The following is a 20,537-nucleotide window of genomic DNA, read 5'->3' as shown; positions in this document are numbered from 1 at the left end:
ATTATCGTCCATGTTTCACTTCCATACATGGCTACACTCCATACAAATACTTTCAGAAACTACTTCCTGACAAATCTATACTCGATGTTAAATTCCTCTTCTTCAGAAACACTTTCCTTGCCATTGCCAGTCTACATTTTATATCCTCTCTACTTCGACCATCATCAGTTATTTTGCTCCCCACATAGCAAAACTCTTATTATTTTAAGTGTCTCATTTCCTAATCTAATTCCCTCAGCATTATCCAACTTAATTCGACTACATTCCATTATCGTCGTTTTGCTTTTGTTGTTGTTCATCTTATATCCTCCTTTCAAGACACTGTCCATTCTGTTCAACTGCTCTTCCAAGTCCCTTGCTGTCTGACGGAATTACAATGTCATCAGCGAACCTCAAAGTTTTTATTTCTTCTCCATGGATTTTAATACCTACTCCGAACTTTTCTTTTGTTTCCTTTATTGCTTGCTCAATATACAGATTGAATAACATCGGTGATAAGCTACAACCCTGTCTCACTCCCTTCCCAACTACTGCTTCCCTTTCATGCCCCTCGACTCTTGCAACTGCCATCTGCTTTCTGTACAAATTGTAAATAGCCTTTTGCTCCCTGTATTGTACCCCTGCCACCTTCAGAATTGAAAGAGTATTCCAGTCAACATTGTCAAAAGCCTACTCTAAGTCTACAAATGCTAGTAACGTAGGTTTGCCTTTCCTTAATCTTTCTCCTAAGATAAGTCGTAGGGTCAGTATTGCCTCACATGTTCCAACATTTCTACGGAATCCAAACTGATCTTCCCAGAGCTCGGCTTCTACCAGTATTTCCATTTGTTTGTAAAGAATTCGCATTAGTATTTTGCAGCTGTGACTTATTAAACTGATAGTTCGGTAATTTTCACATCTGTCAGCACCTGCTTTCTTTGGGATTGGAATAATTATATTCTTCTTGAAGTCTGGGGGTGTTTCGCCTGTCTCATACATCTTGCTCACCAGATGGTAGAGTTTTGTCAGGACTGGCTCTCCCAAGTCTGTCAGTAGTTCTAATGGAATGTTGTCTACTCTGGGGGCCTTGTTTTGACTCAGGTCTTTCAGTGCTCTGTCAAACTCTTCACGCAGTGTCATATCTCCCTTTTCATCTTGATCTACATCTTCTTCCATTTCCATAATATTGTCCTCAAGTACATCGCCCTTGTATAGACCTTCTTATACTCCTTCCACCACCTGCTTTCCCTTCTTTGCTTGGAAGTGGGTTCCCATCTGAGCTCTTTATATTCATACAAGTGGTTCTCTTTTCTCCAAAGGCCTCTTTAATTTTCCTGGAGGCAGTATCTATCTTATGCCTAGTGAGATTAGCCTCTACATCCTTACATATATCCTCTAGCCATCCACACTTAGCTATTTGGCACTTCCTGTCAATCTCATTTTTGAGACGTTTGTATTCCTTTTTGCCTGCTTCATTTATTGCATTTTTATATTTTCTCCTTTCATCAATTAAATTCAATATTTCTTCTGTTACCCAAGGGTCTCTACTAGCCCTAGCCTTTTTACCTATTTGAGCCTCTGCTGCCTTCACTATTTCATCCCTCAAAGCTACCCATTCTTCTACTTCATTTCTTTCCCCCATTCCTGTCAATTGTTCCCTTATGGTCTCCCTGAAACTCTGCACAACCTCTGGTTCTTTCAATTTATCCAGGTCCAATCTCCTTAAATTCCCACCTTTTTGCAGTTTCTTCAGTTTTAATCTACAGTTCATAACCAATAGATTGTGGTCAGAGTCCATATCTGCACCTGGAAATGTCTTACAATTTAAAACCTGGTTCCTAAATCTCTTTCTTACCATTATATAATCTATCTGATATCTTTAGTATCTCCAGGGTTCTTCCACGTATACAACCTTCTTTCATGATTCTTGAACCAAGTGTTAGCTTTGATTAAGTTATGCTCTGTGCAAAATTCTACCAGGCAGCTTCCTCTTTCATTTCTTACTCCCAATCCATATTCACCTACTATGTTTCCTTCTCTCCCTTTTCCTACTCTCGAATTCCAGTCACCCATGACTATTAAATTTTTGTCTCCCTTCACTACCCGAAAATTTCTTTTGTCTCATCATACATTTCATCAATTTCTTCATCTGCAGAGCTAGTTGGCATATAAACTTTCCTACTGTAGTGGGCGTGGGCTTCGTGTCTATCTTGGCCACAATAATGCCTTCACTATGCTGTTTGTAGTAGCTTACCCGTGCACCTATTTTTTTATTCATGATTAAACCTACTCCTGCATTACCCCTATTTGATTTTGTATTTATAACCCCATATTCACCTGACCAGAAGTCTTGTTCCTCCTGCCACCAAACTTCATTAATTCCCACTATATCTAACTTTAACCTATCCATTTCCCTTTTTGAATTTTCTAGCCTACCTGCCCAATTAAGGGATCTGACATTCCACGCTCCGATCCGTAGAATGCCAGTTTTCTTTCTCCTGATAACGACGTTCTCTTGAGTAGTACCCGCCCGAGATCCGAATGGGGGACTATTTTACCTCCAGAATATTTTACCCAAGAGGACATCATCATTTAATCATACAGTAAAGCTGCATGCCCTCGGGAAAAATTATGGCTATAGTCTCCCCTTGCTTTCAGCCGTTTGCAGTACCAGAACAGCAAGGCCATTTTGGTTAGTGTTACAAGGCCAGATCAGTCAATCATCCAGACTGTTGCCCCTGCACCTACTGAAAAGGCTGCTGCCCTCTTCAGGAACCACACATTTGTCTGGCCTCTCAACAGATACCCCTCCATTGTACTATTTTTAAAATGACTAGTAGCACCTTCAGAAATAATGATCTACTCTGCCCTTGTTTGCAGTTTGCACATAAAACTGTCAGATGCAACAATTTTCTTAATTAGTTAATTTTCCTCTCATGTCACATATGTAATTTCTACAGAGTTATCTGCTATGTCTTGAGAGGCACCGACTTATAAAAAATATTGGGCAGATCCATACTGGGGGTCTCGCCCCAGGAAATTTTCTAAATTTTAGATGAAAAATACTGAGTTTTAAAGTTTTTTAAAAGCATTTTAGAGTCATAAGATCAACATTAAAATCCCGAAAACTGGACTCTTGATAACTCGACACTCCTGGAAACTCGACAAGCCTGACATTTTTTGGCTTTTGAAAAAAGAAACAGAATAAACACAAAGGATTTTCAGAAAAAGCTAATTTAATTTACAGTAATGATCATGCTTATAGACTATTACAAAGCAGTGAATATATAGATCTGAGAAGACAAATTATATTTAAATAAATGCTAAACTATCATTAAAAGAATAAAACAAAATATTGCTGTTGCACAGTAATAGCACTTAGAAACAGCTAATTTAAGCTTACTCTGAATAAGGCTCAGGGTTCATTAAATAAAAACAATATCTCAGTTAATACAGTATGCCTAATACTTTCAGTCAAAAAGAATGAAAAAGCGGGTCTTAATTCGGTCTTACACCCTAGAAATAGTTCAAGCATTTGAAAATAACTAATACAGTACTATAGTAATGTAGTAATACAGTACTGAACTCGTACTAATACAGTAGAGTCCCGTTAATTCTAACTAACTGGGACCGGACCTTGTTCGGATTAGCTGGAACTATGGAGATGAGTTTCTAGAATGAAGTATACCAAGCAGATAAGTAGGTACACCACAGTAACAAATGGGAACAAGTGTGGGAACAATGGCTCACTCTCACTCCCTGCCCTTGTTGTTGTGCATTGTTGAGACTTTTGTAGTGTCTAGTCATTGCAACGCCAGCTGGTTTGCAAAGCACTTTGTTATGTTAGTTATCGATCGCTGGCACACGTAACAGTTTTATTGTATTCAATCAGATGTAGTGTATGTATTTTCGTCATGAGCAAATGGAAACATACAACGTTAAATGTCAAGCAAAAACTGAATGCTTTGAAATGGATAGAGAGTGGTGAGAATCTATCTAAACTAGCAACGGAACTGGGTGTTGGTAAAGCAACCATTTGTGATTGGAAGAAAAACTGAGAAGCTTGAACAGTCCTGCGCAATGTCTTCGGGAAAACACTAAATTCGGCAGACTTTTAAACAGTCCCAGTACGATAAAGTGGATGAAGCTCTTGTCCTTTGGTTTACACAGGAAAGAGAAAGGGGAACTTCTACAAGTGGAGCACTGGTTCAGGAGAAGGCTGTTTACCTGACAAAGTTAATGAATGGTGATGAGTATTAGTGTGAATACAGGTTGGTTGGACAGATTCAAAAACATCATGGAATCCGTCAACTAACAATTACTGGAGAGAAGCTTTCTTCTGACCGTGATGGACCGAAGGAATACTTGGGTGAGTTTGAAAAAATAATAAGAGAGGGAAAGTATTGTCACCAAAAAATTTATAATGCTGACAAGACTGGCCTTAATTTTAGGGCATTGCCAACAAAAAGCCTGACATCAAAAGCAGAAGACCATGTTACTGGTTTTATTGTGTGACTATTAGCGTGCAGTAACACCGCTGGTAATCACAAACTGCCTTTTAACGCTGATCGGCAAATCTGCTAGGCCCAGAGCTTTTAAAAACTGCAACATGATGTCTCTGCCCATATATTATTGCAACCAGAAAAAAAGCACGGTTTCACAGCCAGTTGGTTCCCTCTGTTCTACGGTTTTCTAAGGAAAAATCATTTGTCTACCTGTGCAATCATTTTGATTGATAATGCGCCATTTCACCGCAGCACTGAGGAATTGTGTGATGGATAAAGTGTGGCGACGTTTTTGCCGCAGAATGTTACACCACTTCTACAGCCAGTGGACCAGGGCGTGCTGCAAATATTAAAACTGATTTACAGAAAACAATTTTTAAGAATGCTGATTCAAGATGATAGCAATCCTTTAGTGGACAAAATAAAAAGACCAATGTGAAGGATGTTTATTGGGCTGCTGAGGCATGGCAGAATATTTCAGAAAATACTCTGAGAAAATTGTGGAGAAAACTGGACATTTCTTGAATTTCAGGACAACCTAGTTGAAAATGAAGAGGAAAATCTACTACAAATGATACAGACAATCCCCAGATGTGAAGAAGCCAGTGAAAGACGTAGATGAGTGGATGGCAGCAGATGAGGCATGTGTGGAGAACCTTACTGATGCAGATTTAGATGCTGCTGTGACAAGACCAGGAAGAAGTGGACTGCTGTGACGGAAGTGACAATGAGCCTGAAAACGACAAAGGAGAATTGGTGCCGCACAGTGACACAGCAGAAGCCCTTGACCTCGCGCTACGTTATCTGGAGAAACAACCCACTGCTATACCTGCTGATTTGATGTTTACGAGACGATGGTGCAACTATGCTTCATAACAGACTGTCTTCATTAGGCCAAAAAACAATGAGTTTTGTCATCTAAAAGTAGGGATAAATGTCAACTGTATTTTAGAAAGTGACAGCTTTTCTTTCATTGTTATGCATTGTTTAAACCTAATCTTTCCTCACCAATTTTTCTAACACGTGTTTACTGTACTGTGTAAATTAAAATAGTCTTATGTACCATACAGTCTTCCATACTTTGATATTTTGAGCGTTCGGACTAACCCGAGCGTTCTCTGTTTAACTGCTCAAGGTAGTTTTCAGATAAAGCACTTAAAAAAATTTCACTGGATTCTTTGTCCCTGCCACCCGTTATGAACTTTTGAGTCTCCCAGTCTATATCCGGCAAATTAAAATCTCCACCCAGAACTATAACATGGTGGGGAAATCTACTCGAAATATTTTCCAAATTATCCTTCAGGTGCTCAGCCACAACAGCTGCTGAGCCATGGGGCCTATAGAGACATCCAAATTTTCACATTTCGGATCACAACTTTTTGACCTTTAACTGTTACAGTTAGTGTCTCTCTTGGCACTCTGGTGAGAACAGTCCCATTTATCTTCCAGATGAAATAACAGCACTATTTGAACTGAGCTGCTTCTACAGGAAGACCATAATAGGGGCCTGGTCTTCCAAAGAATCTGATTAAAGACCTTACATTTCTTGATTTGTCTACCATGTACTTTGTGACTCAAAATTTTTTCTTTGAAAATTTCTGTGGAATAATAGTAAAAACTTACACCTTTTCACTGTGGGATGCTCAATATTCAACAGCTGAACTGATATTAGTGAAAAATTCCTGGCAAGAGGCGCAAGAGTTCTTCAGTTTCTTCTTCTGAAGATGGAATTTCTACATTGAAGAGTGTGGTCATCCACAGCTTTAGGAACAACTCTGCATTTTCTTGATGTGTAGAGCTTACAACTCTACTTCATTGACCACGGTTTCTTAACAGGACTAACACCCACCTCTGTAGTTGACTGATTCAGAGTAATTCTTTCTCTACTGATGCAAAATCTGCACCATGGGAGGCTTCACCTTGTTCAGATACCATCATTGTTGTTGTTCTGTCAAAACATTTATAAATCAAAAAGTCGTCACTGGAAATATCTTCACTTTGAAAGAGTCTTCAAATGAGAATACTAACTCCCAACCTGAATAAAGTGTTTTTGTTTGTCTTATATGTCACCGTTTTATGGATATGCAAATAGTCAGCACACTTCACTCTTCTGTGGCCCCAGCCAGAAGATATTTCAAACAGTCCTTTTCACAAAACACACTGCAACTGTGTCAACTGGCAAATTCCTCATGAAAACACAGCACTTGCTGGATGGTCTCAGATTTCTTAGTAGCCTCTTCAGTAAACAAATTAGCACTAACAACTACAATACAGAAACCTGCAATGAACAACCACGACAAGAAACTGACAAGAAACTACAACGAAGTGTAAGAAATATCTGCAACAAAGAAAGTGATAAGAACTAATTGCAACAAAGACACAGGAAATAAACATTGTAACAAAGAAATTAGTAAGAAACAACTTCAGTGAAGACATATGATTTGAAAGTTTAATGTTTTTTAAACAAAAACTTGTTCAACCTAAAAGTGGAGGCTCTCCTTTTCAGGGAATATAGAACTATATGGTACTAACAAAAAATCCATATTTTATGGACTGGCATTTTTGAAAAAAAAAAAAAACGTAAATTATTAAAGTTCTGAACACTATAGTAAAAGAATTGACAAGATTAGCCCAAATGGAGGATTTCTTTGTAATCATAAAACAATTATCTTTTAAATAAAAAACCCAACAAAATATCTAGAACTGTTCCAGACACAGAATTTTGAAATTTTTCCAAAATTCGCATCTTCAAAATGGTATGCGCAATGTCATCTTTGGAGGGCTGTATCTTGGAGCAGAAATTGTTTGGAGAAAGCTAAAAAATACATGTTTCTTACTTGTGAATTTTAACATATGCTTAATTCAGTAACATCAGAGACTATGAAGGTAAACTGCTTCCCTGAACTGATAGGGATTATGCCACACAGTATAGTGACTGTCTTGTTGCTGGTGCACTTTACATAAAAATACAATCTCTGGTATTTCTGCCAGATTTCAAGACAGCTTTGTTTTGGAAATTGTCAAAAGCATCTCACATTTAAGCTCATACTCAACTTCGAGCTACTGTAAAATATTGCCAATCTGAGATTTTGCTTTCTTTTAAATTTGATATGCTTTTTTGTTGCTTCTGTAACAGTTTTCTGACCTGTTTTGTGTACCATGGAGGATCACAGTTCTGTCTTATCAATTTTGTGTATCTATTCCTCCACTGTGTATGCATTCCTCCACTCCAAAAGTAGGAAAGGTTTAGGGAGTTGATCAATTAGTGCAGCCAATTTATTCAGGGTGACACCTGTTGGGGGTCTGATACCCGAAAACACGTTTGATCTTTGCCCAGATTTGGGAATGTGACACGGCACCCAATGGTCGAGACTTATCTCTTCCAACACTCCTGCTTCCATTGTTTGATAAGATGGCGAATGCTGGCACGGAGCCGTTTAAAGGTTATGAGGTGCTCCAGGGAAGGGTGCCAGTGTAGAGCTCGCAGAAACTTCTTAATTGCTTCATCGACTTCTAGCGACCACCAAGGAACTGCCTTTCACCGCGGGCATCCTAAAGAGCGAGGGATCACGTTTTCTGCCACAGAAACAACAGTTGCAGTCACCTGCTCAACCATCACATCGATGTTACCATGCAGGGGAGATTCAACAGTGACAGCAGAGGTGCATGTTTCCCAGTATGATTTATTTCAAGCCCATCCGGGCAGGTGTCTGTGGGCCTGACGCAGGGGCAGCAACAGGGAGATGGGGAAGTGGTCACTACCACACAGGTCATGTGCTCTCCAGTGGATAGATGGGAGAACGCCAGGACTGCAAACCGAGAGATCAATGGCCGAATATGTGGGGGGAGGTACATGTATTTAAGAGGCAGAGGTCGAGTTGTGACAGTAAATTTTCGACATCTTTGCCTTGGCCAGTTAGCACATTGCCACCCCACAACAGATTATGAGCGTTAAAATCTAGGAAAGGTCTAGGGAATTGATCAATCAGTGCAGCCAATGTATTCAGGGTGATTCCACCATCTGGAGGAAGATATACGTTGCAGACAGTTATTTCCAGGGTCGTCCTTATCCTGACAGCCACAGCTTCAAGAGGAGTTTGAAGGGGCACAGGTTCACTGCATACCGAGTTCAGGACAGATGCAAACTCCACCCGACAATTATAGTCGCTACAGTTCCTGTAATATCCCTTATAGCCGCAGAGGGCAGGGTTCTGCATTGCCAGAACCGGGTTTCATGGAGGGCAGTGTAGAAAGCAGGTGTAAAGCTTAACAGTTGCCATAACTCAGCCAGGCGTTGGAAAAAACCGCATGGAGGATGACTTGATCGTGAGGCTGGGAAGACACGGAACATTTAATGAGGCAGTTTACACCTCAGGGTCACTTGCCGCCACCAATTTATTTCCTGAGCAGTGTGTATCCATGGCGTCTGAGGGTCCTGCGAGATCTAGGTCCTCAGCAGACACCTCATCCTCAGAAGCAAAGCTCGTAGGTAGCGGTGGTGTGGGTGCCACCCCAAGTCCATTGGTCTTGGGGGTCTTCTTTTTGGATTTCTCTCACTGCTCCTTGGGTTTCTCTGGCTGGGAGGGCTTGACTGATTCAGTCTCTGGGACTGAGGATGATCGTGAAGCCCTACGACCGAATGCTTTTGTACTCTTCAGCCACTGGTGGGTGCCATCTTTCCCACTAGCAGAAACCTGGGAAGGGAGTGACCCAAGGGATCCCTTCCTAGTGAGAGGTGCCAAAGAAGACTTTCACTTCTCCAGCTGAGAAGTGGGGACTGGTGTCCGTGATGGTTAGGGGGCAGTGCTCCCGAGGTAGGTGGTATGGGAGCAACAGGGAGGGAACTGCCCTCCACCATCAAAGGGGCAGGTGTAGTATTCCGGCTCTGAGAGCCGACCGGAATTCGCGGAACGGATGGGGATACAACTTTTCTTGTAGCGGTGGCATAACAGGTGCTCATAGCCACACGATGTAGACGCTCAAATTTCCTCTTAGCCTCAGTGTAGGTTAGTCAGCCGAGGGACTTTTAATCCATTATTTCCCTTTCGCACTGTAAAATCGCGCAGTCTGATGAGCAAGGGGAATGATGCTCTCCACAGATGGGAGGCAAGGCACATGGAGTATTGGGATGTGATGGACATCCACAATCTCGACGTGTGACGCTGGAAGTACAGTGGGAAGACATATGGCCAAACTTTCAGCACTTAAAGCACCGCATTGGGGAGGTATATATGGCTTGACGTCACAGTGGTAGACCATCACATTGACTTTCTTGGACAATGTGTCACCCCCAAAGGCCAAGATGAAGGCACTGGTGGCAATCTGATTATCCCTCAAATCCTGATGGACGTGCCAGACAAAATGAACCTCTTGGCACTAAAATTGGCACTCAGCTCATCGCCAGACTGCAAAAGAAGGTCCCTGTGGAATACAATACCCTGGACCATACTTAAGCTCTTACGGGGAGCAGTGGTATCAGAAACATCCCTCAACTTGCCACAAGCGAGTAATGCCCCCACCCTGGAGGGGTGGGGGAGAGTTCGGGAGTTGCCAAGAATCAAATGGACCAGACACTGGTTTGTGATCTACTTTATCTCCACCAGTGCTCCCCCTGCGCATCCAGGGGTTAGCATAGGCCTGAGGTATTCCTGCCTGTCTTAAGAGGTGACGAAAAGGCGTCTCCCGGGAGGGGGGGTGCGGGGGGGGGGGGGGGGGGGAGTTCGGGAGTCTCCAAGAATCAAACAAACACACACACACACACACACACACACACACACACACACACACACACACACACACACACACACACACACACACACAAATTTGAGTGGCATTATGTATGGGCTCCTCAGGGGCCAAGTAATCAATGGACTACCTCTCCCAAGCCAGCAATCTGGGAAATAATTATCCAAGAAAATTTTTTTTCAAAGTGGCACAGTGCACCACTTTGTTGGAAGATCACTTTACGGGTAAGTTGTGGCACAGCATGCAACTCATGTTTATGTAAGTTGCTGCATTAAATGTATTCTGTGTGAAGATGGCTGGGCCTATAATCCTCCACACATTCAGTTTCATAGCATCACATTCACGCTATGTGGTTTGTGGTTCAGTTCCCTATATGTGGCAACTGTGCATGCTTATCAAGCCAGAAGTGTGGAATGGAGCCTCAAAATTGAGGACTGCTACATTTTCATCCATTTTTGCCAGACTTGATTCTGCAAATGCTTTCTGTCACAGCTTGTCCTCAGGATTTGATTTTATGAGAAGCTACAGTTTTTATGCTCACAGGCGCAACCTTTTGTGGATGACTATTGTCAAACAAATTAACTATAACTGCCTAATTGCTTGTCAGACTGACTTACGAGGACTACGCTGGAAGTACATAAGAAAAGAACTCTAGTCTCAAACTGTGGGCTTGGCGTTGTGGCTCAACATGAAGAGCAAACTCCCAGTTTCCCAAAGCCACTTGTCCCATTTCTTGATTGTTATGTAAGAGGGAACATCGTCAGTCATAGTCCATACTCACACCGAAAACAATGTTGTAACAGTGTGAAGGTCAGTACCTCCATGAGAGAGAGCATACAGAAGATCATTTGCTGTGGAGACCTCATGGCCACTGACATGTGTGTATCTCAACACAGCAGTTACATGCATACTCACATGGTAAGAACTGCAACAAGCTAACACAGGAAAAATTGAGTTACCATACTTTTAGAAGCAAACCACCAATAAATATCTCAATTATGTTTCAAGTTATTTCATTTTATATTATTGTGTGTTTAACCTGGACACCTATGTAACCCCCACCTGCATAGTTCAGAAGAGCTGGTGGTGCAGGGAAGGATCCAGATGGCTCAGGTTACAAAGCAGCCACTGCAATCTAGCATGTTTTGCTCAGCTGTATGTTGCACCATTGGGCAGTCAACTTTGCTTTTGCCCACAGTCTGCTGTTGGCCATTCATGCTGGTCATTAGTTGGTCATAAGTTGGTTGCCATAACAAACTTTGCAGTGATTGTAGCAGGTTTGTATACAATGTGACTGCTTTCACAGATGGTGGCCCTGCCTGTAATAGGGTAGGATAAACCTGTGACTGGACTGGAATAAGGAGTACTGGATGGGTGGACTGGGCAGGTCTTCCACCTGATTCTTCCATAGAAATTAGATCACTATGGCAAGGGGTTGGGAGTGGGAGTGACATAGGAGTGGACTAAGATGTGTAGGTTGGGCAGGCAACACAATACCACTTTAGGAGTAGTGAGAAGGATCCTGGGTATAATGTCCCTCATTTTATGACACTGTGATAGAATGGTGAAGGATCTGGTTTAATTGTTTCAGTCTAAAGGATGACAAGGAGGGTGCTCCTTTTTAGTCAATTCAAAGGGGGAATGGGAGCACTAGGGTTGTTTGAGTACATGTCATGGGAAATTTATTTGGTGACTAGGTCTGAAGGATACAGCCTGTCCATTAAGAGCCTCTTGAGACATTTTGCATACTGGGAAAGGGGGTAATCACTGCAGATACACTGTCCATAGGTGGCAAGGCTGAATGGGACTGATATTCTGGTGTAGAAGGGATAATAGCTGTTCTATCACTCCTCCTTAATCCAGTTTAGGTCCTTTGTAAAACTTCTGGTTGAACTGAACTCCAGCTTTAGCCAGCTTTCACCACCCATAACAGTTTTAGTATCAGAGCTCTCTATTGGCTATTGGAGCTCTGGGTTTATCTGACACTAGTTCACTTATTGAGATTTAATGACACTAAAGCTACAAAATCTTAAAAATTGGTATTAAATTTGAATCAAATGGCTATCCCAGATAATCATGTATAGTTCTTGAAGAAGTCATTAAAACTCACTGACAATGACAAATATTATAAACTCCCAGTACACACAGATTGAATATTTTAACTATCCAGTTTTTGAAATCATTAGATGAAGTAGTCCAGCACAAACTCTTGCTTGCAGAGAAATTTATCAGTTTTATGTTCTGTGAGCAGCCTCTGTAACTCACTAAAATGGAGACCACACACAGTACATAAAACTGACAGGCTTCTGTGAACTACAATGGATTTGAAGACTGTCAAAAACTTGAATGTAACCAGTAATAAGACAAATGCAACAACACACTACAATAAAATTTTCCGAATAATTCAGTTCTTGCACGTTTATCTCCATGTGACAAGTCAATCTTTCATAAATACTGTCTGAATGTATTTTAATCATTCTCTGAAGATACATAAAGCGTTAGAACATTGTTAACAAGAATCAAAACACAGGAACAACCACAAACCAGTCACTAAATCATTTTCTACATATGACCCTTGATTGTATAGGTCACATCAGGGTTTCATCACTCTTACAGATACTTACAAACAGCTCATAAGGTCATTATCACAAATGGCATTATTAGACTGGAGATATGTCATATGTAATGCATAAGTGTCTACAGTAGTTCTTGTGTTGCAATGTTTCCGGTAGTTATATTGTAAAGTACCCTGTACACTTGTGTACCTCAAACACACATCAGTAGCTGTCAGGCCGGCGATTCTGGTATGGATGAAACATTCCTCTGCCATTTCCAGTCATACTTTTGATCGATAAATAATTCAATACTGAGAGCTTACTAGAGCAGATCACTTGTGACCTCACAAAGTGCATTTCTGAACTTGGTTTAGTGTCTGGCTAAAATAGGAATTAAACAGGTGTTAGGTAGTTGTCATATCACAACTCACCCCCTGCTAAATGACAAGGTGCATTTTCAATGTTTTGAAGTATGTTATACATTATTACTTTTTTATTTTTCATCTTTTTTAATCAATTAGCTGCACACTTGAGTAAAATGTCAGCTGCTGAGATATTTTCCACTTGCCATTGACCAAGAATGGAAATAAATTTTAAGAGGAAGAGCACTCTTGTGAAATTGAAATTTAGAAACACATTATTTGTAACATAATAAATGAGTGTTAAACTATGTGTTGCCCGTATTATTTTGACTACCACAAATCATTCAATGCTATTATATTTTGAAGCATACTGGGTGAAGCCAGCTAAGCAGCCTAAAATTAAGGAAGAAAGTAGACTGCTGACTGAACACATTTCATTTAAAAATGCATTTTTATCCTAGCAATTTTTTAACTGTGCAAAGGATGTTTAACACCCAATAACATGATAAGCAACTGCCTATTGCCTACAACAATGTTCCTTCAGTGTATTAGACTTTATTACCATCATTTCTTCTGTATTCATTTCTTTTCAGAGCAAAATGATCTCATATGGATCTACAGCAGTGTGTTCCAACCCAAGTGCAGTCAAGTGCCCACAGACAAAGGTGGGCAAACAACTGACGTGCAGGCTATCAGAGAGCTGGGCCATAGCCTCAGCAGTGCACACAACAGCAAGGGCAGGCAAATTACTTTCTCGTACAAAAGAAAAGGCATGAATATGGCATGGTCTTTTGAATTATCAGCATATGTAATCTAATCCACATTTAATCACTGACCATGTCAGATCCTTACTATAGAACAGTCTTCCTGCATATTAATTGTAATGACAACATTTGCTGATAATAAATGTTAGTATATTACGTGTTAGTTTGCTTTACCTGCAGATTATGTTTCACGACTGCACCCATTAACCCTTTCACTACTACACACGTTCTCTGCTTCCTGTGCTTAGAGTGGCTTATTTGTGGCTATAATGCTTGTCAAATGCTGCTATCTGTGCTGAGAGATGGCATTCTTCCACAAAAAAAAAATTTTTTTTAATCTAAGAAAATTATTTACTGAAAAAATTTATTTTTGCAAATCTTTAAGTACGATACCTTTGCTCGATAAAGAACTGAATTTCTTTCCCCTATTCATCAAAGTTACTGCACTGCATCACATTACGTATAACATTGCATGAAATTTTGAGAAGAGTCTGCAATGGTAAAAGTGCATTGTGTAGACTGCACGTGGTTGACTTTAGCTTTTAAATTGTAGTATCTGAAATGTTGGTAAGATATCAATATTTTGTTTAAAATCGAGAACAGAATGATATTTCATTCTCTAGGTACTGATTTTTATAACCTACTGACAGTTGCATGTGAAATATCCATTTCTGTTCCTGCAGATCAAGAATTTGTAGCATGCAAAGCAGCAAATACGTTGTATGATAAACACACTAAACCTACTTTATTCACCAAGATATAAGCAAACTTGTTGAGGTGGGGGTGGGGGGTGAGAGGTTGGAAGCTCAGGATGCAGACAGACAAGAGCACTGTAGGAAAGCTAAGCCGTGTTTGTATAAGTGTCCACAGCACCTGGGAAGCAACAGAGCAGTACATGTATACACGTCCACAGCAGCATAAGGGTTAACCTACGTGTTGGTAACAAAGTTTCACTGCACATTAAAATCATATGCTCATAACTGACGGCATGAAATGTTCACATTCAGGAACAATATTTGAGATGAGTCAAGAGAAAACTGACTGTGCCTAAAAATAGCATCAAAAGAACACTTTAGTGCTAAGACACAAACAAATGACTTATGAAAGAACTTTTATAAAACATGATTAGTTATTTAGACAGGAAACATCAAGCGAATAACCAAAGTTACAAGAAAGCCAATACCTTTCGGTGGCTGTGTTAGCTGGGAATCTGCAAAAAGTTCCTTTCGCTGAATTGGTAGTATTACAGTCTCTTTCAATTCTTGAATAACATCATCGAGTCCAGCGATGTCATCCCACGATACATTTATCTCTGTAGGATCAACTAGATGTGCAGCAATAACCATTTCATATTCTGTTAAGCTGAGTTTCTGGAAAAACCAAATCATAATGACAAAATAACTTCCACACAAAAAGTTTTATAAAATAAGATTAATCAACAAAGATAGTTTGCTTTGGTGTGGGGGTGAGGAAGATATGGAACTAGTATAAACCTGGGGAGAAACGTAGTCATGTATAAACTAATGCAAGTGAAAACTGTCAGTATCTGATACTTTTATAGGAAATTAGTCACCTACATCAGAACCAATGGCAATTGCAGATAATGACAATTTTTTCTGCATACTATTGAGAGATTTGTTTTGTAGTGTATTCTGTTCACAACAATTTTGCTCCATAACAATTTTCATACTTTTACTGGTGCCTTAATTCCTCGGGTTTCAATAAAAATAGTTTAAACTGCAACATTTAATCATGGAGTGGTTACACAGTCAGCAGCAGAAATTACTGAACAAACTCACCTACATACCACAGAGACCATTCTACTGAAATTTACAAATGCTCTCTAAAAAGATGTAACACCACACAGTACCATGTGATGACAACAGAGGATGCTGAATATTAACAAGAAATTTCTTTTCACTGCATTCTCACAGGTATTATAACAGCAATGTTTAGTTTGAAATTAAAGGGAGTTTCCTGTAGTAAAAACAATATTTATAAAAAAGACAATGTAAATTCTGAAAATTGCTGCAACCTGACTGAACTAAGTTATATCCATTATGCCTTTCTGCCTTAGAGTCGCAGGGTGGTCGGGAAAACCTTTAAAGTCTTAAGACAATACTGCTCAATGGATATTAATTTAGCCAGTCTATTTTCATACTTTTGTAGCAGTGAGGAATTAAGGAGCCTATTTCCTTACATAATTTTATTATTCGTGCAGTTAAAATGGCAAAATCCAAATGGATACACCTTAGACAGTAACAGAGAAGAACTTAAACTTGGAAAAGTGAGATCAGAGGAAAAAGCCCAAAGGAATGCAATTCCACTATGCCTTGGTTAAATCACATGCAATGCTTAAATTATATATTAATTCCATGAGCTACTCACAGTTCATTGTTAGCAGAAATGAAACCAGTGAGCCTCAAGAATTTTCACCTTTCAATCTCTCTGGACCACAAGACAATGAGATGTCTGAGATGTAACTAGACTTTCCCCAAGTATTTACAGATCAAATTCTTCTCAGGCCTACAGTCAAATCAAACTGCTGTCTGCACATGCGTGGAGGCAATACGCAAGCAGTCAAATGTTGCTGCTGCCCCTTGTGCAAGAAAAACTGCACCACCACTAGTGATGACAAAAACGATATACCGTTAAAAATTAATACTCACAGCCAGCTGATTCACATGCCCTTGTTCCTTCGTATCCGATGAAACATGATTCCAAGTTTTATTTAGCAGGTATCCATTATCATGGTTAATGATATTACCTTTTAGTCTGTACTGAAATTCTTTTAAAACACAATCCCAATAACGCAAGGAGTTTGCAATCACTTGTGTCCGCTGTATAGCATCTGACATCCCTCTGCAAGACAGTGCTCAACCAATGAAGATTTGTCAGGTTGTAATAATCACATATGACGATGTTCAACACACCTGACACTGACAGTACAAATGGTCTGGCCAATGTATGGTATATTTTATCACACTCACATGGTATTTTGTAAATGCCAGGCTTCCTCAAAACCTACATCATCCTTAACAGAGCCACGATGTGCTTTAGTCTTAGCAGACAGAAGGAATACACATCTGATATCATGTTTCTTCAAAACCCTACCAATCACGGCATATTTTCTGCATATGGAAGGAAAGCCACAGAACTAAAGTCTTCAGCTGGTTTATGTAGTGGTCCAAACTCAAATGTATGTTATTTCCATACCTACTTTTTGATTAATTAAAATCAACGACAAAACTCTGCCATCATGTACTGACATCCATCTATTTTTTTTTCAATGACAAATATTATGAACAGACTGAGGGTGGTGGTATAGCAAGTCTATTATCCCCCAGTCACTAATCTTTCCATGGAGGACTGAGCATATGGCCCTGAAAACATACTTTCGGAAGCCTACTTGTGATATGTTTCTTGCTTTGCCACATGAAGTAGACTCTTTGTACTGGTTATTGAACCATTTTAACTGTCTTCATCCTAATATCAAATTCATAATGGAGATTGAAAAGGAGGGGAAGTTACCCTTTTTGATGTCAATGTGAAAATGAAACAAACAGAAAATAAAATCTTTTTTATGTAGAGCTTTAATCAGATAGCATTGAAACACTTCCATCTGCACCTGTGTTGTCTTTGACTTTCAGCTGCTACAGAGTGAAGATTCATTGCCACTGGGTACAAGCCCACCAAATGGAGGAAGACAGGAGGGAGGAACTACACAGATACAGTGTGACACATTGCAACCTTTAAACTGGTTTTAATTGCATGTCAATCCAACATCTATCTAGTCAGTTTACCTCTCCTGCAGTGTTTGGGGCTACACTGAATCTGAAAGTTTTCCCTTCAGCTAAAGTAGAATAATCAAAATGGAAGGATCCTACTATAGGCAAAGAACAACTGTGTTATCAAATGATCCAGTAAAACCTGCTTTGAAATGCCATTCCTCCCTGCCAGTGTGCCACTCCATTAATTTCCTGACGTAAACTATTCGTGAGAGCTAACACTGATCTTAAAGTGGACTTAGGGTCAATCGAAAGCATATATTTACACCTTGCGGAACTATACTTTCCCAGAACTACAAAAGTAAAAATAACAAAAATAAGCAACTTTCATATTATTCAACGTAGACACAGAAACATCAATAAAAGTGATTACATTTTTTAACATACGCCATTTTCATCCCCAATTAGAAAGGAATTATGTAGAATGTAAACTATTACAGTCCAGCACAGGGAGGCCACCTCATTACTTTATTCTTCTACTTCCAAACATTAAATGTACATTCTAATAATTATATGATACAGACAATTGTTTGTTTTTTACAACACACAGTGTGGCTCATTGTAAGACCACAGCAAACTACTGTCCAGTACAATCTTATTGTTTTGTTTTACAGTGCAAAAACAACTAAGTTCATGCACCTCCACATCAGAACCTTAGAACACTAATACAAAAGGAGTTAACAGCAACTACATATTAAGCCCACTTGAAGGATATGAGAGCTAAGAACAAGGACTTCCTCTCTGAGAGAAGTCCACAAAATACACCAAAGAGACAACAGAAGTCCTGAATTAAAGATTAAATATCCTTCACTGTGTTATTAAGACAGATAAAAAGTAGAACACAGTCGACACCCCACATGTCGTTCGCTAAAACGACCAAGAACTCGAAAAATATACATTAGAAAGCAAGTTTTTAAAAAAAGGGCATTCTGTCAGGCAACTGAACCATCAAATGATGTTGACAAAGAGCACAAAGTGGTGGGGGATTACCACTTAAATGGTGATGGCTAAAACAAAAGCACCCAATACGCAACCTAGACAAAGTGATCACACGGTAAGAGGGCCGAGAGGAGTTGACCAAGCCACTGGGAGAGGTTTAATTCCCCGGAGCTTGTACCTATGGAAAGAAGACCAGCAGTGATCCCAAAGGAACATTACCTGCTGAGAGACAGCAACACAGATCATCTGAAGGAATAAAAGAACTAGCGGGCCGAGGTAGGACAGCAGCCTTGGCGGCTCATTTCATTTCAAGTCACCCAAAATAAATCTCGTTGCTATCATGTTACAGATATTTGTGAAAATTTGGTGCAAGGAAGTACATAAATATATTTTAAAAAATGCTGTGACTTACCAAACGAGAAAGCACTGGTAGATAGACACAATAAAAAACACACAAATACAAATTCAAGCTTGAAACTCTTTGCCTTTACATATGTCTGCTGTGTGTGTGTGTGTGTGTGTGTGTGTGTGTGTGTGTGTGTGTGTGTGTGTGTGTATCTACCAGCACTTTTGTTGGGGAAGTCACAGCATTTTTTAATATATTTTTCCCATGTGGAATGTTTCTTTTTATTATATTCAAAGTACATAAATAGAAAGAGATAATTTTTTTCAGATTTTTAGATCAAAACTGTAGTCAGGGGGCATTTTGAAATGTCTAGCATTTTCTCCATCTGGCGTCAGTATAAAGGGTAGGTTGAAAGTTTTTAACTACTCTAACTCCCTGATTTACAAGTCAATTTTAATCAATTTGGTGTCATTAGGAAGACAAAAGGACCAACTATATCACTAAACTATAAAAATGCTGCAACTGTGCATTTAAATATGTGCAAATCTGTGCTTAGTCATTTTTCAATTTTTTTTACAAACTTCATGAATTTTTTCACCAAAATCACAAGTTTCACCATTTCAAATTTTGTCTCAAAGAATTCCTATTGTCATACATTTCAACATAACGAAAAATCAGAAGGATGTTCGTTCTGTTTAATCATTTAAAACGGAAAGAACAATAATATACAGATTTCATTTTGTGACTTACCTAGTGGTCACGAATGATCTGTTCTCATAAAACACATCCATAAAATTCTAAAAAGCATTCATTCTTTCAAACAAGTTTTCGATGGCCAGTATTATGTCTGATTCAAAAGTATATGAACGACCAATACTTGTGTAGGAGCAGGCAAAGTCATTAAAATGTTTTCATAAGGTATCCAGCGAACATCAGTGTTAAGTGGCCAAAAATAACTTGAGGAAGAGCCACTTGGACTAGTGCATCTGTGTTCTTCACTTATCTCTAATTTTTCGAAACCACCGCTGTTTATCGTAGATAGCTGCGACAAATGTTTCTTCTTTAATTGTGTTAGAGGCGGTGTTTCAAATTCCAAGAGTAACTTTAATGAATTTAGTAGCTGATGAAACACGCTATCAGCAACTTTTCCTTCAGTGGTTTGAAAAAATGATTCACTCTTGTCCCAGGAATGGTAGAACCAGTCTCAAATCATTTTTGTAACATGTCTGAACTTTCTTATCTCCTCTGTTTTAACAAAAGGTTTCTATTCCTGGAACATGAGTTTTGGCAAATGTAAACAGATCTTTTGGACTTAAAATGTGACTGTCATATGGATGCTGTAAACCTGCTCTTGTTGCTAAATGTTTAATAGTACCACCAGCTCTGTAGCTAAGGTAGAATATTCAAAATTTCTAAGTGTATGCACTGATGAGGGCTTGAACTGAAAAAAAAAAAAAAAAAAACACTGAAGATCTGCTGAAACGTTTGAGTTTAGCTACTTATGCTATTAGGGTCATTGCAAATTTTGTCAATATACATCTCAGTAAATTAGCT

At 39.4% G+C, this 20,537-nt stretch overlaps 1 protein-coding gene across 1 annotated transcript in view; it reads right to left on the bottom strand.

The window, feature by feature from the left end:
- Positions 1-20,537, bottom strand: part of LOC124776242 (outer mitochondrial transmembrane helix translocase) — a 102,566-nt gene that overhangs the window by 40,608 nt on the left and 41,421 nt on the right. The window contains exon 3 of the mRNA XM_047251107.1: positions 15,094-15,280. Within this exon, the coding sequence (XP_047107063.1) occupies positions 15,094-15,280 (187 nt within the window). The remainder of the gene's footprint in view (positions 1-15,093; positions 15,281-20,537) is intronic.

This window comes from Schistocerca piceifrons, chromosome 2, assembly GCF_021461385.2.
Source record: "Schistocerca piceifrons isolate TAMUIC-IGC-003096 chromosome 2, iqSchPice1.1, whole genome shotgun sequence".
NCBI classification, from domain to species: domain Eukaryota; kingdom Metazoa; phylum Arthropoda; class Insecta; order Orthoptera; family Acrididae; genus Schistocerca; species Schistocerca piceifrons.
Note: the sequence above shows the minus strand (reverse complement) of the source record. Positions and strands in the feature narration are given on the sequence as shown.